The 19,677-nt window shown below is 28.8% G+C and overlaps 1 protein-coding gene and 1 long non-coding RNA gene across 3 annotated transcripts in view; one reads left to right on the top strand and one right to left on the bottom strand.

Moving 5' to 3' along the window:
* Positions 1 to 19,677, bottom strand: part of sprt (PDZ domain-containing protein sprite) — a 133,553-nt gene that overhangs the window by 31,218 nt on the left and 82,658 nt on the right. Inside the window, exon 4 of the mRNA XM_031994616.2 lies at positions 16,468 to 16,548. Within this exon, the coding sequence (XP_031850476.1) occupies positions 16,468 to 16,548 (81 nt within the window). The remainder of the gene's footprint in view (positions 1 to 16,467; positions 16,549 to 19,677) is intronic.
* On the top strand, positions 13,955 to 17,478 carry LOC116435238 (uncharacterized). Of its 2 annotated transcripts, none has more exons than XR_004236721.1 (5): positions 13,955 to 14,000; positions 15,369 to 15,646; positions 16,267 to 16,410; positions 16,489 to 16,587; positions 16,683 to 17,478. It is a non-coding gene; the product is annotated as an uncharacterized LOC116435238 (long non-coding RNA). The 2 variants fall into 2 exon arrangements; XR_004236720.1 differs by having other exon boundaries at positions 16,481 to 16,587.

The following is a 19,677-nucleotide window of genomic DNA, read 5'->3' as shown; positions in this document are numbered from 1 at the left end:
TGTTCAGATATATTCGATGAAGTTATCTATTTATAAGCTTTTCGGGAATAGATCTCTAGCAGTTATAGCGTTTTAAAAATAGAGAAAAATTCAATGTATTTTTGACAGTTAGTGTTTTTCTTTTCTATATAATTTTAATTACATAATAAGAACAATTTATAAACAGAAATCTTATGAATCCTAAGGTGAAGAATTTGACAATTATTATCGATGATTATGATCGATAAATGTCTGAATTACCAATGAAAAAGACACGTTACTTTATCAGAAGTATATTCAACCTTCGAAATTATCGATTTAACTGAATATAATTTTCTAAGATTCTCTGAATAAGGCTTTTATTTATTGAATACTTAAAGCTACTTCGTGCTCAGTTGATTAAAAATATCTTCTTAGTAACAAACTTTGAAATAAATACGTATGTGTTATGTATAAAGCTCATTCATCGTGATAAGAAATTATATTACGTGAGTTTGAACAGATTTTTTCCGTAAGATCGAAAATTTTGAATCTTCAGAGGGTAACACTGTTTTTTTTCATCAACAAACATGTTTCAAGAAAATATTTTCTATGCTCTAAACAGAATGATAACTTAGTATCTTTTAGTACATTTTTTATTAAAATTATGTGTCGTTGGATTACTTTAATGTATAATATCATAGAATTAGTTTTCTATTCTGCTATAACGTTCTGTTACAACTGTGTGCAATAGAATGATTATCAAAATTATATAAGACTAGGAAAAAAAATTTGTTGTTGACAAATATAATTAAAGTATTCCACATCAAATTGTGTTTATTAGTATTCTATTATCAATTTTATACGTATAGTACAAACAGTATGACTTCTATATGGAAAAGAATATACAATTCATCTCTATAAGGTACATTTTCATTACGTTATTATTAAAACTTAATTGATCAGAGATAGAATTGTTTCGTAAAAATTACAGTGATTCCTATTATTTATATGTAGTTGTAAAATGTATTACTGTTGGACAAATGATAACATAATCCATGTAAACTGTTGCGAACGAATTTGGCGTGTGTATGATTTCCGTGTGTTTGTATTGTTTATCGATGTACGGTTGTATGTTATTCTGTTTTGTTGTGTTAATTCGATCTGTCTATTTATATAATTGCTTGTTAAATAATTCATATAACATTATGTAATTCTATCAAATACGTCGTGGTAAATTGCTTCCTTGTACCAGTTCTTGCGAATAATACAAGTTCCACTTGTTAATCTGTTAACGGTGGAATTTGATTTGAAAAATCTCTCGTTTTGCGCGCAATAAAATCAAACAACGAAGTGTATATTCGTCAAACGCAGAATGAATGCACCTAGGGTATATTTTAATGGAAGAAAAAGCAAAACAAAGAAGAATTACATGTTTATTTGAAAAAATAAGAAATTCATCGTTGAAACAATTAGTATCATTTCAAGCTTTAAGGTAACGTGTATACTCGTAAAACGCAGTTAACTGGTTAAAAAAGGTAGACGATGGTGGCATGGTGTAAACCTTATCTTCGAATAAGTCACCGGCGTCGTACCGCGAGTAGTAGGCATATCGCTTAATCAAAGAAAGCGTTTTAGCAACAATAAAAATAAATTTGTCGTATAATTATAGAATAAAGACATGCGGCGAGTCGAAGCGCTAAATTGGATTTAACACTTTCTTCTGCTGAGTTGCGAAGTAAAATGGATGATAGTCGCCGCTTGTACGCAGGAAGCGGAAATTTATGTGGATTTTGTAGGAAGACCTGCGTTCCCGAGATAATCCTGCCACCCTTCACCACAATTGCACGGTGCGATAGTGAAAGAGGACAGAGTGGCTGTACGCGTTTGCATTGCTTTTATGCATAGTTTCAGGTATCCACGAAGCCAGTGTAGCAATTAATTACGTATCGAGTAGAAATTAATCGTGCGGTAGGAAACGTAAATTTTTTGTTGCGCTCACAGAGACTGTTAATAGCCAATTGCTACGCAAAGTTTTTGTGCACTGTTAATGACAGCTGTATCTAAAAGATGACTATTCTACGATACGATTGAGTTACGTATGCTGTTATACTTTGAACGTTTATTGTAATTCGATAAAATTCATTGGTTTGTACTGTTGATAATATTGAACGGATTACAAATATTATTGAATACTTTATACGAGTAAGTGTTAAATGACGGAGTGTCGTTGCAATTAATTGATTGAAAACTCTGGATACAGAAGTTTAAATTTTTAGACTTCATAACAGCGTGAACTAAGTACAGATATGTTTTTTCATTATCGGTTTGATTGTAAACAGTAAAAGCTTAAATAAATTCCGATATGAGATTGTAAACATTATTCCATTCTGATAATTATTCACATTTGTAATTTTTATTTAACTGACTGAACCTGAACAACTTAGTAAGTCTACACTAATGTTTAGGTTTAATTTTTGAGATATGCTTAAAAACATTTTTAACATTGTGTGTTTAATGTTTTCTTTTAATTTGTTAAATTATGTTGTCATTTATTTTAGGGTTCAGGTGACATTTTAGAATAATTGAGGCTAGTTTTCACTTATATTTCGATTTGATAACGTATAAAATAGTAACAGCAATTTTTATAATTGCGAAATTTAATAGCAACAGATAGTTCAGCCGCCTTACGGCTACCGGATAAAGTCAATCAGACCAAAACTAACACGAATTCGGCACACAACTACGGTACAGCTGATCCTTAATTTACTTGAAAATCCATTCCACGTGGATTTGTTTTACGCAAATGAATAAATAAAATCTATCAGTACAAAAGAAAAAATATTGGAAATAAAAGCTAGTACACATAAGTTTTAGAAATACATATTTATTTGAATTAGCTTAACAAAAAAAAAAATAATGAATAATTAAACGTGTACAGGGACAAGACGAATCGGTTTTAAGCTTCACCTTGGTCCTTCCAAGAAACATAGTAGTCGAGCCTTCGCGTCTGCGGGAGTCGTTAAACAAAAACTTGTAGGAAAATGTATTTTCTGGTCGCGTAAATTAACCTGTTAACTGAGGGATTTAATTTCAGAAATCTCTGATAATGCTCATAATGAAATTAAATAATGAAATGTATACTCGTCTAACGCAGGCCAAATTCATTAATAATATATTCTAACAAAAATTAAAGCAAAACGAAGAACAATTACATGTGTATCTGAAGAAATAAATAATCTATCGTTGAAAGAACTAATATCATTTTGAGTTTAAGATGGCGTGTATACTCGTCGAACGCAGTTAACTGTTAAGATCGTGTGAATAACTACCGCGTAAATAGTATTCTAATTTATTGCGCGAAACAGATACTCTCGTAAAAAAGTTTGTGTAAATGAAGAGTCAGGTGTATGTAGTATTGAATATATTTTTGCGTATATTTTTGAAACTAAGTCCGAACGGTGAATATGTATCTATAAAAAGAACTTGTTCAAAATAGTGTTTTTGATAATAAGGTTATTTATGTCAATAAGGGTGCGCAATTTCTGAAAAAGTTTTTTGCGAATCTTAAAATATCTCAAGTGAAGTATAATAAGTAATAAAGTATCTCAAAAACTAAAATTGAACCGCAGTAACACGTATAGGGAAAGAGTGTTGAAAATCAAACACCTAATCGATGAGGAATCGTTAATGTAAATAATTACCTAAACCTGATTAAAAAGATTTACATTTTACTATAATTTAAATTGGGACGTCAAAATTCTTTATTAGATTCTGTACACTTATCTATATCATAAATGTATGAAATTTACAGTTCAGGACAGCTTAATACCAAAGTCTATACAAATTTTTAAATTTTTTAGCAGATCATAATAGGTGAATTTTTAGGACTATGTCTTTTAAGAATAGAATGATTTTAAAATATTACTTCATTTATAAAATTAGTTTACAAGGTATTAACAACCTTTTTACTGTATTCACTTAAATTATACAGGTACATGTACTCTTTTCCTTGTTAATTGTTTTATTTGTAGAATAATTAGTAAAATTATTTCTTTTATTTATATTACATTTAATTTCAACAATTACGTTTCAAACGGCAATATATGACAAATGGAAGGAACCTATATTTCACAGGCAAGACAACATCAATTATTTTATAGTAAGTACATGACTTTATTCATTTAGTAGCACACGATGCAAATGTTTTTATTTACACAAGAATATTTGTTTATCACACATTTTTACGAATATATTTATTTTTTATTCTATAATTACATTTTCAAAATCTGCAGATATTCTAACTTATTATAAAAGAAATTTTCTTAGAAGGAAGAAGTTCTTTACTTCGTCTGTAAAAATTAATTTAGGATCATGAATACCAAGTTTTCATCTTACATATAATTGCTTTATAATACTATTCTCTGTGTTTAAAATGTTTAAACACAACTCCGGATAATACAAATATTAGTGTGAAACTGTGGAACAAACACCACATTTTCGATCTACTTCAAAAAATTGAATACCTTCCATGTAAGAAACACATCCTTTTTTCTATTTTTTTCAGTTTTTTTCTTTTGCTAATATACTTTAATACATAATTGAAAAAGCAACTTCATATTTGTATGTATTGTATTTTTATAATATTTCAAGATATCATTAATATCAAATATATACTTATATATTTGGTGTTTATTTTCAATACCTATAAACATATGAATATTATTCATAGTTTTGAATAAATCTTCTTTAGCGATGTAGCGTAGAATGATTTTGTCAGAGGTTTTCATAGAGAACTATGATTTTTTTAGTGTATTTAATTAATCAATTGTTAGGGGGAATTCTCTTTTAACTAGGTTTTTTTAATCCATACCTAATAATGTTTATAATTTTATACTAAATTTTTTTTATTTCGAGTCTCCTTTTCGAGAAAATCAACAGACTATGTCGTCTGTATAAGTACACAACAAGTTTTTATCTTGATTTTGTCGATAGAAATATCTTAAATGGAAGTATATTATTCTTATATTATTTTATCTATTTTTACATGGATTCTGTTTTTTAAAATCATTTCTGAGTTAGCAGTATTGTATTACGTAGATCACTGTGTATATACTAAATGTTCTTTATGATAAGCACTCAGTTAACTACTTATAAAAAAACTGAAAAAATATTTTGCGCAATTGACGTATTTAAATATAGTACATATGTTAATACAAAAAATCGAATGATACTGTTATTAGAATTAACCGATTTTTATTTTGTTAAAGAGAATTTCGTTACGAAAATCATGTAATAAAGTGACATATTATTTTCTACTGATTATTTCACAAATTATTTTGCCTCAAAGTAAAGTATTAGACTCGAAAACACTTTGGTAGACATGAAATTTTTCAAGGGAATGTTTTCGACACGTTAAGAGGACGAAACTTTGCCTTAGGTAGTGCAGTTCAGACAGTAAAGGGCACTGACTCCTGGATCTGCAATCTCGCCGACCTGATCTGTCTGAGCCTTTGGACCCAAGGGCGTACTACATCCTACATTTTCGCGAAACATGTAAAAATCAATTTGAATAAAAATCTCGACGTACATATGTATATTCATGTTTAATTTATTATTTCAGTATTTTCTCTGTGAGTGGATTATATAATGTATTATATGTTGTGGTATACGCATTCGTTTTATAAAAGAGTTGTTATCAGATTATCATTAAACGTTTCCAGATAATTATTCAGTAAAATTAAAAAGAAATTTGTAAAATGTAACAGTATCAAAGATACGGAAAATATTCGAACATCGTTCGGGAACCCTGTTTTTATTGTGTTACATGTTGGATTTTTGCAGGATATATATATATAGTGGAATGCGTAAGATTACTGATGTAATCAATTATTTCCAATAAACTCTTTTATCTTTATTTTGTAGCAAATATTTACAATTATTCATATTTATTTCACGTTTTATAAATATATATATATATTACTTTAGAGTTTAGAGTTTATTGGAAATAGTTGATTACATCAGTGATCTTACGCATTCCACTACAAAAAAAGGAAAAAAAAAGATTATTTTCAAAATTCTCTACACGTGTGGAACCTGCGTACAATATTTTATAAATATATAAAAGTGTTATATAATGAGAAAGTGTTAAATTCAGTCCTTCCGTTCGCTACGAATTAGTAACGGAAATAAAATGCAAATAAAAGACTCAATGTTGCACGGAGAAAATTTATTTGGTGTATACACAGTCAACATTTACTCCATGCTTGCATTTATCTTGCTTCCAAATAAGATATTTTACCACCTTGGCATTTCTCATGGCAGCGTATGAAAAACTTTGATAGAATAACAGCAACACAGGTGAAAAATTTCTTTCTATCAGCAAGAAGCATCCACCTGAGGATCGTTCCTGGCTCCTGGCAAGGAGATAACCTATCGACGTTGATGTAACCTCTCTGTTCCGACGTTCTTCATTATTCATATCAAAACCTCTGTATATGTGCAGCACGCTTCTGCTTCTGTCTTTTGCTTTCTATTTTTGCTTTTATTTTTCTCGTCGCGATGGCAAAACACGACTTCGCGAAGCCTGTTCGACCGTAAACATCGAATTGAATTTTTGTAACGTGCTTACAGAAGTCAAAACCGCTTCAACGAGCTTGGCAACGCGTATAAATTGTTCATGGAAAGAACTGCAGGAGTAGAGCCATTGACACTCAACAGCGAGATAAAAAATCTCAAGAATGCCATACGTTTTTTCAAACAAAAGTGTGCTTGCGGATTAAAAAGGTAGAGTTTATTAACACTAGGTTTACGGAAGGTGTTCGTTTGACACATATTGGATTTTATAAATATTGTTTGAATGTTTTGCGCCGCATTAGATCGATACAATTACGTGAATATGTATCCCAATTGTCTATTATATTATTAAGGCCCCAATCTCTAAAATATAAATAATTCAAATAGCTTATAATTTTTATTAACTGAAATACAAGTACAGCAATAAATACACGATAAGGAAATGTATTATATGTTTTTTTTTCATTTTTACATATTTTCATTATTTTTTTCCAGTGTTCATAGGTAGGGAAGCACATGAGAATGACTTGAAAAATACGATGAAATGTGTATATAACGATAAAACAATGAGAAAAACATAATGAATACATAACTGTATAGGTGAAGCTAAATATCATATCAGAATTTGCGTTTGATCATAAAATGTTCGATCAGTAAAATTTTAAGTCCTAACTTCTATATTATCAAGAATATACAACGATCGATAGAAGTATTTTTATTATGTAATAGTTATAGTGTGATACAGTAGAATGTATAGGTACTGAATATGTGGAAGCTAATAGTTTCTTATGTACATTAATATATTCAGATAGTAATAGGAAAATTGGAGCGTAAATTATAATATCATAAAAATATTCGGGCGTATTAGAAAATTATAATATAGCCTGACATAACGATTTATTTGACATAGCTTCAGTATTTGTTCAGTCTATAAATTTTTATGTGAAGTGAAACATTTCAAACGGTTCACCATATTAAAAACTAGATTTATTAGTTTTCTGTAATATTTTATTAGCTTTTTGTAATAAATAATCGACATTTATTTATCTTCATTCTTCTAACAGATGATTTTCTGATTCCTCGTTATTGTTAACTCAAGCGATTGTGTTGGTGGTACTGATTATAGAACTTTAGAGAGTATTGACTTAATTTATATTTGAGATCATTACCCTGGTAAAATTTAGTTAAATTACTTCTTACGAGTTCAGGTATTTATTTCTGCCCAGAGCATCGTCAATAAATATATATATACACTCACACTAATTCGAAATTTAAGTATACGACCTCACGTTATTACCTATCAATTCTTCAATATGTTTCATTCTCGGTTTTAAGAGCTTCGGATTAAGTGTTTCTATTAGATTTCACCATACTCTCGCCTCGTCATCACCGAAACAAATATTAAATTTACTTTTATCTACAAATGTAACTTATTTAGTCATTCACTTTATTCTCACGTATGAGGAGTATTGTTACCGGTGACTTAACTAGGAAAAAATGATTCTACATGAAAAAGTAAGTCGAAAACGTCCAGTAAAACTTTTTCGTTTCAGACATCATTTTTCAGAAAACCAAACGTGAGTAATTGTCGAGTACATGTGTAATACTTAACTCTTGACTTAAATATAAGTAGAATAATTGTCAGTTATTCTTCATGACAAAATAATGATGAATTGTAAAATAAATACTTCTGGTTTAACAGCTAATTTTTGAGAAAAGATAAATTCACTGAACACCTACGTTTCATTAAATCCTAGCAGAATATTTTCGAATTTCACTTTGTAGGTAATAAACTTTCGAATGAAATGATTCAACATTTTTTATTCAGTGTTCATTTGTTGATTTATTTGTTGTCAGATGTGCTCTATAAATACATTATGTTCGATTTTCTCTAAACCATATTTTATTTTATGTTTTCAATGCAAACTGAAATCCCTTTTTCCTATTTATCGAATTAAAAACGTAGTAAAAATGATTGATAGTAACTTCTCATAAAATTAGTACTTGATTTTTATAATAATAAAATGTATATTATAAATATTAAGAATTACTGTTGTAATTTACTTTCCGATACATTTCAATTATTGAGAAAGGCTGAGGAATGTTTAATTTCCAACATTGTGGAAGGTCAACTTAACTTTATTTATTTGCACCACTCTTTAACAGTTTGGAAACTAAGACTAATGAAAGAAATTTTGTGAACGTAATAAATATTTTTTGAAAATATTTAAACAACCTTAGAGATATGTATCTAAGCAGTGCACGGTCTCCAAACACGCGTAGATTGTTTTTTAATTCTTCTTTGTTTTTATGTTTATATTATGTACATTCTTAACAGAGATGATTTTATATAAACAAACAGCTTGAAATTACGAAGTAAAATTTGCTCGTATCACCTTTCGTGTTTTATAATAATGATATGGGGAATATATAATATCTGCATACCTGCATAAGAGCACCGTTTAATGTACTAGTCTTAGTAAAGCAATATGTTCCGATATTGTTTTACACCACTAATTTGATACAAATAATAGAAGATGAAGATATTGCTGAGGTACAGGAAACACTCTACTATCATTAATTTCGATTAAATGTAAATTATGAGCAGAGGTTGTATCATCAATATTCGGAAACAGGTGAGCCTCGACAATTATGTACTGTTATATTAATTTTCCGGTAGAATTACTTTCTTCCAGATTATCTAAACGATTCCGTAATGCGTAATATATATTATGCACTACATACGCAACCTGCAACCCGTTTAGATTTCTTGGTTTAAAATAGATTTTATAACATTAACTAATATTAATTTGAAAAAATAGAATATTAATGATAACTATTTTTTATTGATAGCTTTATATTTGTAAACCGTAGATTGCAATGTAGAAAGGACAAATATTCATTTAAATTTAATAATATGATTGATCTAGAGAATGTATCAGAAAATACGTATCATTAACAGTAATGACTTTTCTCAATGAAATGTTAACAGATGCACGCTATCCTTATAGTTACTAGCATTTTTTGTTTCGAGAAATTTTCTGTACGTTTATGGAATATGAAGCATTTTTTAAACAGCTTTAAATGACAGAAAACATGATCATTTATCGAGAAAGTATTTAGCGAGTAATAATATTTTGATTTGAATAAATTTGCTATAGTGTTCTATGACGTGTGAAATCTAGCATTGTTATTCAGAGTTATGGCTTCATAATATGCTAATAGGTAAATTAATAGCGAATCCTGATTCTAACTCGAATCGTTTCTGTTCGCCGTACAATATCAATTTTATATTTCAAGTTATAAGTTTCCTAAAAGAGAGGCTATTAATAATTTAAATTGCAATCATACTAAAAATATCGGAAAAATTCATCGATTCAATATATAAAATATGCACAATATATTTACAACAAATTTTATTATTATAAATATTTATATATGAATATCTATAAAAATCTACAAACAATAAAGTGCATAAACAGAAATATTAGTATCTAAATGTATCACAAGGTTTGAAGTATCATGATGATAACTTTTCTATTATTAAATACATACGATATATTTACTTAATAGATCGATATAAGTGTTGTTGGAAGTGACATTTAACACTCGAGGGCTAGTATTTTGTAATTATCAATCTTTATTGATCTCTGATAAATGCAGTCTTAAGTTGATAATATTGCTCAATATCTGATCCTACTCTAATGGGCGTAATAACTAGTGTAGATCTTAGAGATTGTCTTGATGTGCCTATTCTAAGTTAATAGTGTTACTTGTAGAATCATTATGACACAGCGTTTATCCAATCATGATACAAGAATTTACTTTGTTATATAATTTAGCTCCAATTACTAATATTATACACAAACATAAATGCGCAATTGGAAGGAACAGTCTTTATAACCTTAAAGAGTAATTTAATTATACCAATTTTATAAGGCTGATACCTTACAAGATGGTGAAAAGAATTGATTTCAATAACTTCATCCTTGAGTTTGTTAAAAAATAAGTTTTTCAATAGTATTTTATTTTTTATTACCAAATAAAAAGAAATAATTCTAAACAAATATAATAGTTTTCCAGTGATCAGTATTTAGAAATGCAGTTTAAATTTCTGACTTGGTTTTAAAACAAAAAAAATAAAGATTCGTTCATAGTTTTATATCATTAGATAATTAATTGATATGAACGGAACAATCTTCTGCCAACAAACGGTTGATACAAATGAACTTAAACCTTTCGTTGTAGGAGTAACAAGTATTCTTTACTGAGTTTGTTCATTGTAATATTAATCGATTTACACAAAAATATAATAATAAGGTGAAACTAAATAATTGTAGTTACTAAATAATTTACACTTCTTTTGACAAAGTAAACGCATATTCGAATTGGCCAAAATGTTGCTAGAAGAAGAAGAATATTTGAACAATCTTCTTTAATTTTCGTCTGCAGTATTTATTATTTTATGATGATTGTGTTAAAACATATGAAATGAAACTTTCAATTCTTTTTTATAACGAAATTATAAATTTCATTACTTCATGATTATAAATATATAGTCTTAATAATTATTGTCAAATGTTAAGGTTCACTGTAAAGAAATCTTCGCAGAATGCTAACTAATATACTGGTTTTGCCAATCTGGTCATAGTAAAATCCCATGAATTCCTTGGAAATCGTTCGACGTTAAAAAATAGGTTTCGAGAATGCTGCGCCATTGCGCATCCTTGTGTGGACGTGGGGCAGTTTTAATAGCACCCGCACGGGTACGGTCTCGGGGCCCGAAACTCGAGTGAGGGGCCCGAAACGAAACAGTTCGGCTCGTGCATCTGCATATAAATCACTGGTTGGACAGCCTTAAGAAGCCGGGGGCTATTGCGTACCCACCAATAACCGTGAAACATTGCCTTCGGTTTCTTCCGATGGTACGGTTAAAAACTTCTTCCTTATACTTGTCTTTTTTGCGAACACTTGCGAAAGCATACTCGACAAAGAAAAGAATGATAATGGAAGCGAGAAATATTCTCTAGACAGAAAAATGAGAGAATAGTTCAATTGTAAATAAATTGTGAGCTAAGCTTTCGAATGTCAGCTATCTGTAGTTGGCAGTGTAATTAACACGGTAAATAACGTACGGCTGTTATTGTTGAATGAATATTTAAACGAATAAAGTATTAATTAAATGGGAATGTAATTATTTGAGTAATTAAATGTTTATTCAATATTTTTACAGATAATATGAGAAATGTTTATAAAAATGTTATTCTTATGTTATGTATTGCAAGTTATAGTTCTTAAAGAGCGTGAACGAAATAGTTTTTAGAAACTCGACGGAGTTTTTTAATCAAAATTTACAACAGGTTTTTCAAATTTAACTTTACATGCGGTTGCACTAAACGGTTCAAACGCCATTCCTAACTTCGGTCAAGTGTATGAAATGAGGTAGTAAATTATTTTGCACATAAAATTCAATAGTATAGCTCAACGTGCTAAACAGCGTCGTGCAAAGGTAGGTATATATCAGTGTAAATCAGTGTTCAGTAGAAATAAACTGTTTGAATTGTAAGTATAAAATGGTAGAATTTTGTTGATTTTAATAGTATATAAACGTATTTTGTCGTTACATGCTATGCTCCTGCCAATTTTAGCATATATGGTAGTAAGTCCTTGTTCAGCTCACTCGACAGTTTTGTAAAAAGTCATGTATTTTTGTTATAGTTTTTATTAATAAACTGTTTCGTTATTGTCTTTGTTTATCAACTTTGAGTGATTTTCACATTTATTATTATCAACAACCTCAAACTTTCTACAGTATTTTCTAACGATGATAAAGAATTAATCAAATTTTGATTCAGAAACAGGCTTGTAGTTAAAATATTTTTTATTACTGGTACTAGATCATTTTTATCGATTCAAAAAATGTAGATTCATTGAAAATCACTTTGGTGTTTCATATTTACGTAAAAGTAGATAATAGTTTTATTGTTTAATTCCCTAGTAAATTGTAGTTAATATGAATGAATACTATTCTGTATTATACTATTGTATTATGAATTCTATGTCACTTTTGTATTAACAAGTATAAGTAACAATTATGTTTTAAAAACATATGTATACTGCAATAGAAATAACAGTCACAATTTATGAATTTATTATTAATATAGGAAAAGTAGAGCATCGACACAGACAAATAGGAAAAAAGTTAACAAGTCTTATTCCGTACTGCAATACAGCAACGTGGAATTTCAATACAAGAGTAGTGTTTTAAGAACTGTTAGGAAAAAGCCAAAAACAATAGAGTTCTTAGTTATTTGATCTTAAACAATTAAATATACTAATAACAACTAGATATAATAGATGTTTGACTTAGACGAAGACCTACATTGTAATAATAAAATAAATAAAAAGAGGCAAATGCAATTTGAAAAAATAGACGTGAAAAAGAGTTGGAGTTTCCAGGTCAAACAATTGATTCAAAAGTAAAAAAAATGGAATCAAATGAATCAATTAATCATTAAATTGATTAATAAATTAATTAAACTTAAAATTAACAGTCTGTGTCCAAAATTAAAGTATATGATTCGGATGAGGCGGGAAGATTAGCTTCTATTCGTGGAACTGTGGATCAAAATGTTTCTTTAGACATTTTAGGAAATTATTTACATAAAACAGTGCAAAAACTGAATCTCAGTCATCTATTTATCCTTACAATAAGAAAATGGCTCAAAATATACTGCAAAAACAGGAATGGTTATACAATGCAAAAATATCTACCTATGTAACAATATGTACATATTTATATATTCAATGTATAATATATCAAAGTAGTTTTATGTTTCCATGTTATCGAATATGAACTCTATAATGCACGTGTAGGAAGAAATAAAAATGTACTTAAATTCCAATAGCATTTCAAAATAATTTTAAAAATACACTGTTGTTTGAATAAAATACAATAGTGTTGAGCTCAATGATACCGCAAAATCAGTTACTATCGTGCAAATACAAATCTAAGAAATTATTTAGATCAAAGGAGAATCATCAGATTAGTAAAAACAAAAAGGCACGTGTGCACAGACTTTTTGAAACTATTACACTTATCAGAATTATTTTTGCTTCTACTGTAAATTATTTATTCTAAACATTCGACATGGACAGCATGAAAATGGTTACGGATTTCAGCTGGAAAAAGACAATACTATTTATATTTGTTTAATTGCGTTTAAAACTTTCGTTTGATTAATTCTGTTTGTAAATTATACTAACAAAAAAAGACATGGTTAAAAAGGCTGTCACAAGAACGGGTCTTTTATGCAAATTCGTTATCGTAATTATACTGTAAGAAAGAAAGCGTTATATCATTCGTGGACATTGTTTAAACCCCTATATATACACGACTAACATCGTCATTTTGTCATGTGGAAGCTAACAGTTTCAACGACAATATTGCTACTAATGAAAATTCGGTAAAAGTTGTCAGAATTTAAAAATAATTTCAACACGCCTGTTTACACACGTGATATCGGTTCTATATCGATTTTATAACTGTCAATGTCAGTTCTGCATTCTGACTATAGTTCAGTTCAACGTAATATTGTGCGTGAAATACATATACATTTTACAATCATTTTACAGAAATAATCATGTATTAGTTATAAATTTTAGTTATAAATTTATCCATTATTTGCTATATGTTCATAGAGAATCGACAACGAAGACGGCATAGAATTTTTTGCTGTATATTTTATTTAAGCTGTTAAGTGTCGAATTTAGTTTCACAAATCTCTTATTGTGCGCGTTGTAAAATTAAATAATGAAGTGTATATTCGTCAAATGCAGGCGAAATGCAGTTATATTATATTCTAACGAGAAACTAAAGCGAAACGAAGGAGAATCACATGTTTTTCTATGAAAATAGATAATCGATCATTGAAAAAGTTAGCTTACCATTTAAAGTTTTCTCGTTGAACTGTTAACCAGTTAAGTGGTCAGAATAAGAACGGGAACCGATAATGATATATCATCGGTTCTGAAAAACCGATATTGAAATCGATATAGATCAGAATTGATACACCTAATAATAGTTATAAGTTTATTCAGGTTGTCCATATCTGTTTCAATGGGAACCGATATACAGGGTGTCATGAAACCTTTGGTACAACGGATAAGGGCTGATTCTATGTCAAAAAATAAGTTGAAAATATAAAATAAAACTTTTTCATATGAAATTGTTTTCGAGAAAATCAACTTTGAATATTCACCGGGTACACGTGAACTTTATTATGTTTCGTTATTGGATCTCACTGTAGATCATTGTCTCGATTGAAGTTTATGTTAAATTATTATCCTACGGTAAGCCCTTCAAGTTTTGGCCAACTACCCACAAGTTAAAAGTGCACAGGACCAAGGGGAATCGACGCACGCTCTACTTATAGCGTTTCATATATTAAAACAACAGAATGCATTAGAAAGCGTTCATAGAAATTTCATTAGAAGAGCAGAATTATATATTCGGCAGAATGGACAAGATATTCAACAATTTCTGTAATAATATAGTTTATGATTACTTTAACATCCTGTTTCATTGTGTATTTTTAACTCTCGAGTACAGTAAACATTTTCGTAACCTTGGTAGTCTATAACATAAACTTCAATCGAGACAATGATCAACAGTGAGATCCAGTAACGTGACACAGTCAAGTCGATTTTCTCGAAATCAAAGTCTCATATGAAAAAATCTTATTCTATATTTTCGACTTATTTTTTGACATAGAATCAGGCTTTATCCGGTTTACCACCAGTTACATGATACCTCGTATAACACTTTGAAATAGTTATTTTCAGAACCTTTTCAATTCCTGGGTTATTAACATGTACTATTGGATTCCTTTACAAATCTAAAATGGACTAGAAGATTTGAATTAAGTGGAAATCGTAGTTGGAGAGAAACAGGAGTTGCATCGAAGAAAGAAAATTATTGCAAGAATTGTATCTACAACCGTGGTAAAGGAACGACAAATCGAATATATAATCTTAACGCAATCAGTTATTCACTGTTGAAGAGGATAACCGCCGTGAAACCAGTGAAACGTGTTTAGAGTTTACCTTGAAAGTAAGAAACCGATTAGATGCCACTTAATTCTTAATAAATTGTAGTCTTTACTAGAAAAGTCGTCCTTGTTCAGCTATAAAAGTCGAACGTGCGTTGAAATATTTATTGCCCTGACAAAACGTGTTATTATTCATATCGAAATTGTTTTCAATAATAGAGTTGACGGTTTCTTTAAACGTAAATCTTTTATGTTTCATTGTTTAATCTTTTACGTATATAGGTACATTTAAAATTTGCACGGTCGACTAAAAAGTGTTTGTCAACACAAAAAGTTCAATACAATTTGACAATACAATGTTTGTTTCAAAATTTGCATAAGTTTTTATAGAATGAATAGTTTAAGCATAAGTTTTTATAGAATGAATAGTTTAAACATAAGTGGTGCTGGTAAATGACTCACCCTGTGCAACAAAGAAGTTATTTTATATTATATTTATCCCGTAACAGCGTTTCTATTTACATTTTTGGCTGTAGTAATAATTCAGTTATATTTTTTGAACATGACTGTGTAATAAAATATTTAGTTCCATAAAAAAAGCTTCTATAAAATTATGATAATTTATATGTTGAAAATTATTTTACTCTAATACAAGGGACAACGTGTTTTTTTATTGTTATAGGTGTCTATGAAAAATGCTATAAAGAAGTTTACAGTCATTATATGCAAATACGTAAAGGTCATAAGTTTTTCTACGGTTAAGACTGAGCATAAAAAGGTATTACTGCAAGGAGAAGCGTGTGTCGCATCATAATGAATTTTAAATGTGAGAAAGTTTTGTTTTTGTTTCGTACCAAGTGAGTTATGGATTTTTTTTCATTACCTTCGCTTCTAAGGTTTCTAGTTGCGCCATTCTGGGTTCTAAGAGTTGCTGCTGTGAACCAGCACCGGTATGTAGAGCAGTCTAAAACAAAAGAAAAATTCAGGTTATATAAATATCTATGTACGTATGTAATTGTATTCATGTTCCTATTTTACATCTGTTACGTCATGTGAAATCTAGACAGCAAGTAAGTAAATATGTTTTTACCATTTCAGGTCGAATTCTTAGAACCAGGCAATGGTACAGATTTTTGTGACCGTACGATCAAACATACAAATCTGTAGAATGTTCTATTCTATTTTAAATCGTACAGTTTGAAACAAAATATTTTGTAAATGGTTGATATAAAGATTAATTATGTACATTAATTGGTTTCTTGTTTATTTAGCTTTGAAATTGATTCTCGCAAATGATGATCGAAGCTTTCAAATTGCTTGAAAACAATTATAAGAATAGAACTAATGCTAAATCGAAATATTTAGTCACATAAGTAACTAAATAATTAAATGATACAGTAACTTGATTGATAAAACTTAATAGGAGCTATGATATCAAATCATTTATAATTAATCCTAATATTTGCCATTGTTTGTTATAATATCATTCAATTCAATTTCATAATATCAGCATTCTGATATCAGTTTTGCCATTGTTAGGAAAGAATAAACATGATTTATACATATTTGAACAAAAAATATCGGAAGTGAGTAAAGGAAAAAGTTGAAATATATTCTGTGATGTCGTGTTGCCTATGAAACTTAGACGAATATCAGATGCCTAAGGAAGATATTCTAGCATAAGACAACGCGTATTCAAATTTTACGGTTTTAAAAAGAGTAAAATTTGTAGTGAACTCTGCACTGTATCATATAATATAAAGCGAAATGAACGTCATTATGTGCACTCAATGTACAATACACATCCCATTCTTTTGAAGTGAACCAAGCCAAATTGGACACGCAGTCCATTTGTCGCATCCGGTTTGGCAACTGCAACGGAAGTATTTATGAATTCTCCATAATTTATGTCTGAAATTAACCTTTCACATTTTAAGACTTTTTGTTAATACAAAATTCGCAGTTTTTGGACGTTATTGATCACATTATCTAAATATTATTATAAAAGTATTGTGTTTTCATCTGTGATTTATGAGTATCCATAGTGTAAATTGCATACGCGCTTAATTTTACTAATGAGTTCTATCCTTATGAGGATAAATAATGCGTGGCTGTCCAATTGCCATAACAGCACCAGTGAAGTGTAAAAGGTTTAAAATAATACAATTATGCTGTGCGGAATTAGAAAAGAAAGATTAGTAATGAATGTTTTGATTAACGTGAAAATCAAAATTGATTTGCAAATATTAACTGTTATTAAATTGGTTACAATACTTTTAAATTCATCACTTATTCTAATGAACAATGAAATCAATGTAATATACGATGTTGATGTTCATGGTTATATATAAGTTGACGTGTTTTTTATAGTAAAGCAGTGTTTATTTTACCATTGAATGTAAAATCAGTATAATTTATCAAGATACATTATTACAAACGATGTGCTAGTTATATTAAGATATATTTTTATTCTTATTCGAATTTAATACTAAACAAAGATAAAAAATAACAATTTTAAATACTGAGTTACATCTTCTAATTTATTATTTTTATTTTACAAATCACATAGAGAAAGTAACTTTATTTCGTGAAAAAATCAAATAAATCATTAACAAATAATCTTTTATTAAAGTTACTTTATAGGATATTTATATAATTATCTTTGAATAGATTCGAGCATGTATAAGTGCCTGCAGGCATTGTATTTGTAACACAATTGATAATGTCGACAGAATAAAATCAGAAATTATTCAAGAAATTCAGTAGCTTATTCAAAAATATTAAAACACAATTATATCAGGATAACGTCGAACTCATTCTATGTAAGACAATATATGAGATACTTAAATAACCGCTATTCGAAAATTCTATTCAAATGACGTATAACAAAAGTCTGGTTAATATTTCTTTTTCTTAAAATATGAAACCATGTAGCCAGATGCCATATGTGAAAGTGGTGAAATGAAGACTCTTAGTTTCAAGAGATTATTCTTTCAATCGGAAGTTTCATGTCACGTGGTACGTTGCGGATTTCCTGTTACGACGAGCAGTTTCCTTTTCAAGCCATTGTGGTTGTACGAAATAATACGCGTTCGCAATGTTTGTAAAATATTCTATAGCTGATGGATATACAGTCGTATAGATGCTTCGTTGACTAATAACAAGTACAGACGCAACATTGTCTGGTTTATTTTTATTGTCACGCTTAAATTAGAATTTTTTATTACTGGAATATTAAGTTTATGCATTTATAATGAACATGAATGTATAAAATATAAAAGGGAACAACTTTCGAATGTATATAAGAATATTGTTATTTTATTTTCAATTTATTAGAATTCTTAAAAAAAGAAGGTAGTTCTTATTTATCTTTTGTTTGTTTACTTTGTACTTGAAAACGTTGGTTTTGTATAAAATTCTAGTCTACTTAGGGTATTAAAATTAATAAACGTTTTAATCATATTCCGTAATGAATATCATGATGAAATAAAGTATCTGTAATTTTAAATTTGTAAAAAACCAAACTACTGTCATTATGAGAGATAAATTAATTGTGATGCTAATTTCAATATTTCATAACAAATGGAGGATATTAATAAAAGTTTAGCTATAATATAATAGCTAAAGGCGAACTTAATGCATACAATACATGCTTTTGTCCAGAAGTTACCGGACATTTGAGTTTTCGTTAAAAATTTTTGATATTTGAATCGACATATCTTTTTGAAGAAATTTATACAGTAATCTTGAAAGTCTCGGTTTTCAAGGTATTTCATTGATTTCTTACAAAAACGTTTCTACAGTAAATAGAGAGTTGCTCGCAAAAATGCTTTTTTTGAGAACTTAGAAAATTCGAACGCCTTTACGAACTTCGTCATATCTTTTTCGTAACTGAATTTACCATGGATATAAATAAAATGAACTTTCTTCTTTAAAATGATATTTAAAAATTTTATGTACGATTTTTTGTTGTTTAAAAAGGGTGTAATAATTTCAAGATTCATCACTAGGAGGATGCATTTAATTTTATAGTTATTATTTTTTCTGTTCCAAGAGAACTCTTATAAAAGGCAACGTATTAACTGAAAGTTCT

The sequence above is a fragment of the Nomia melanderi genome, chromosome 11, assembly GCF_051020985.1.
Source record: "Nomia melanderi isolate GNS246 chromosome 11, iyNomMela1, whole genome shotgun sequence".
Lineage (NCBI taxonomy): Eukaryota > Metazoa > Arthropoda > Insecta > Hymenoptera > Halictidae > Nomia > Nomia melanderi.
The sequence above is the reverse complement of the archived record's forward strand: the minus strand, read 5'-3'. Positions and strand labels throughout refer to the sequence as shown.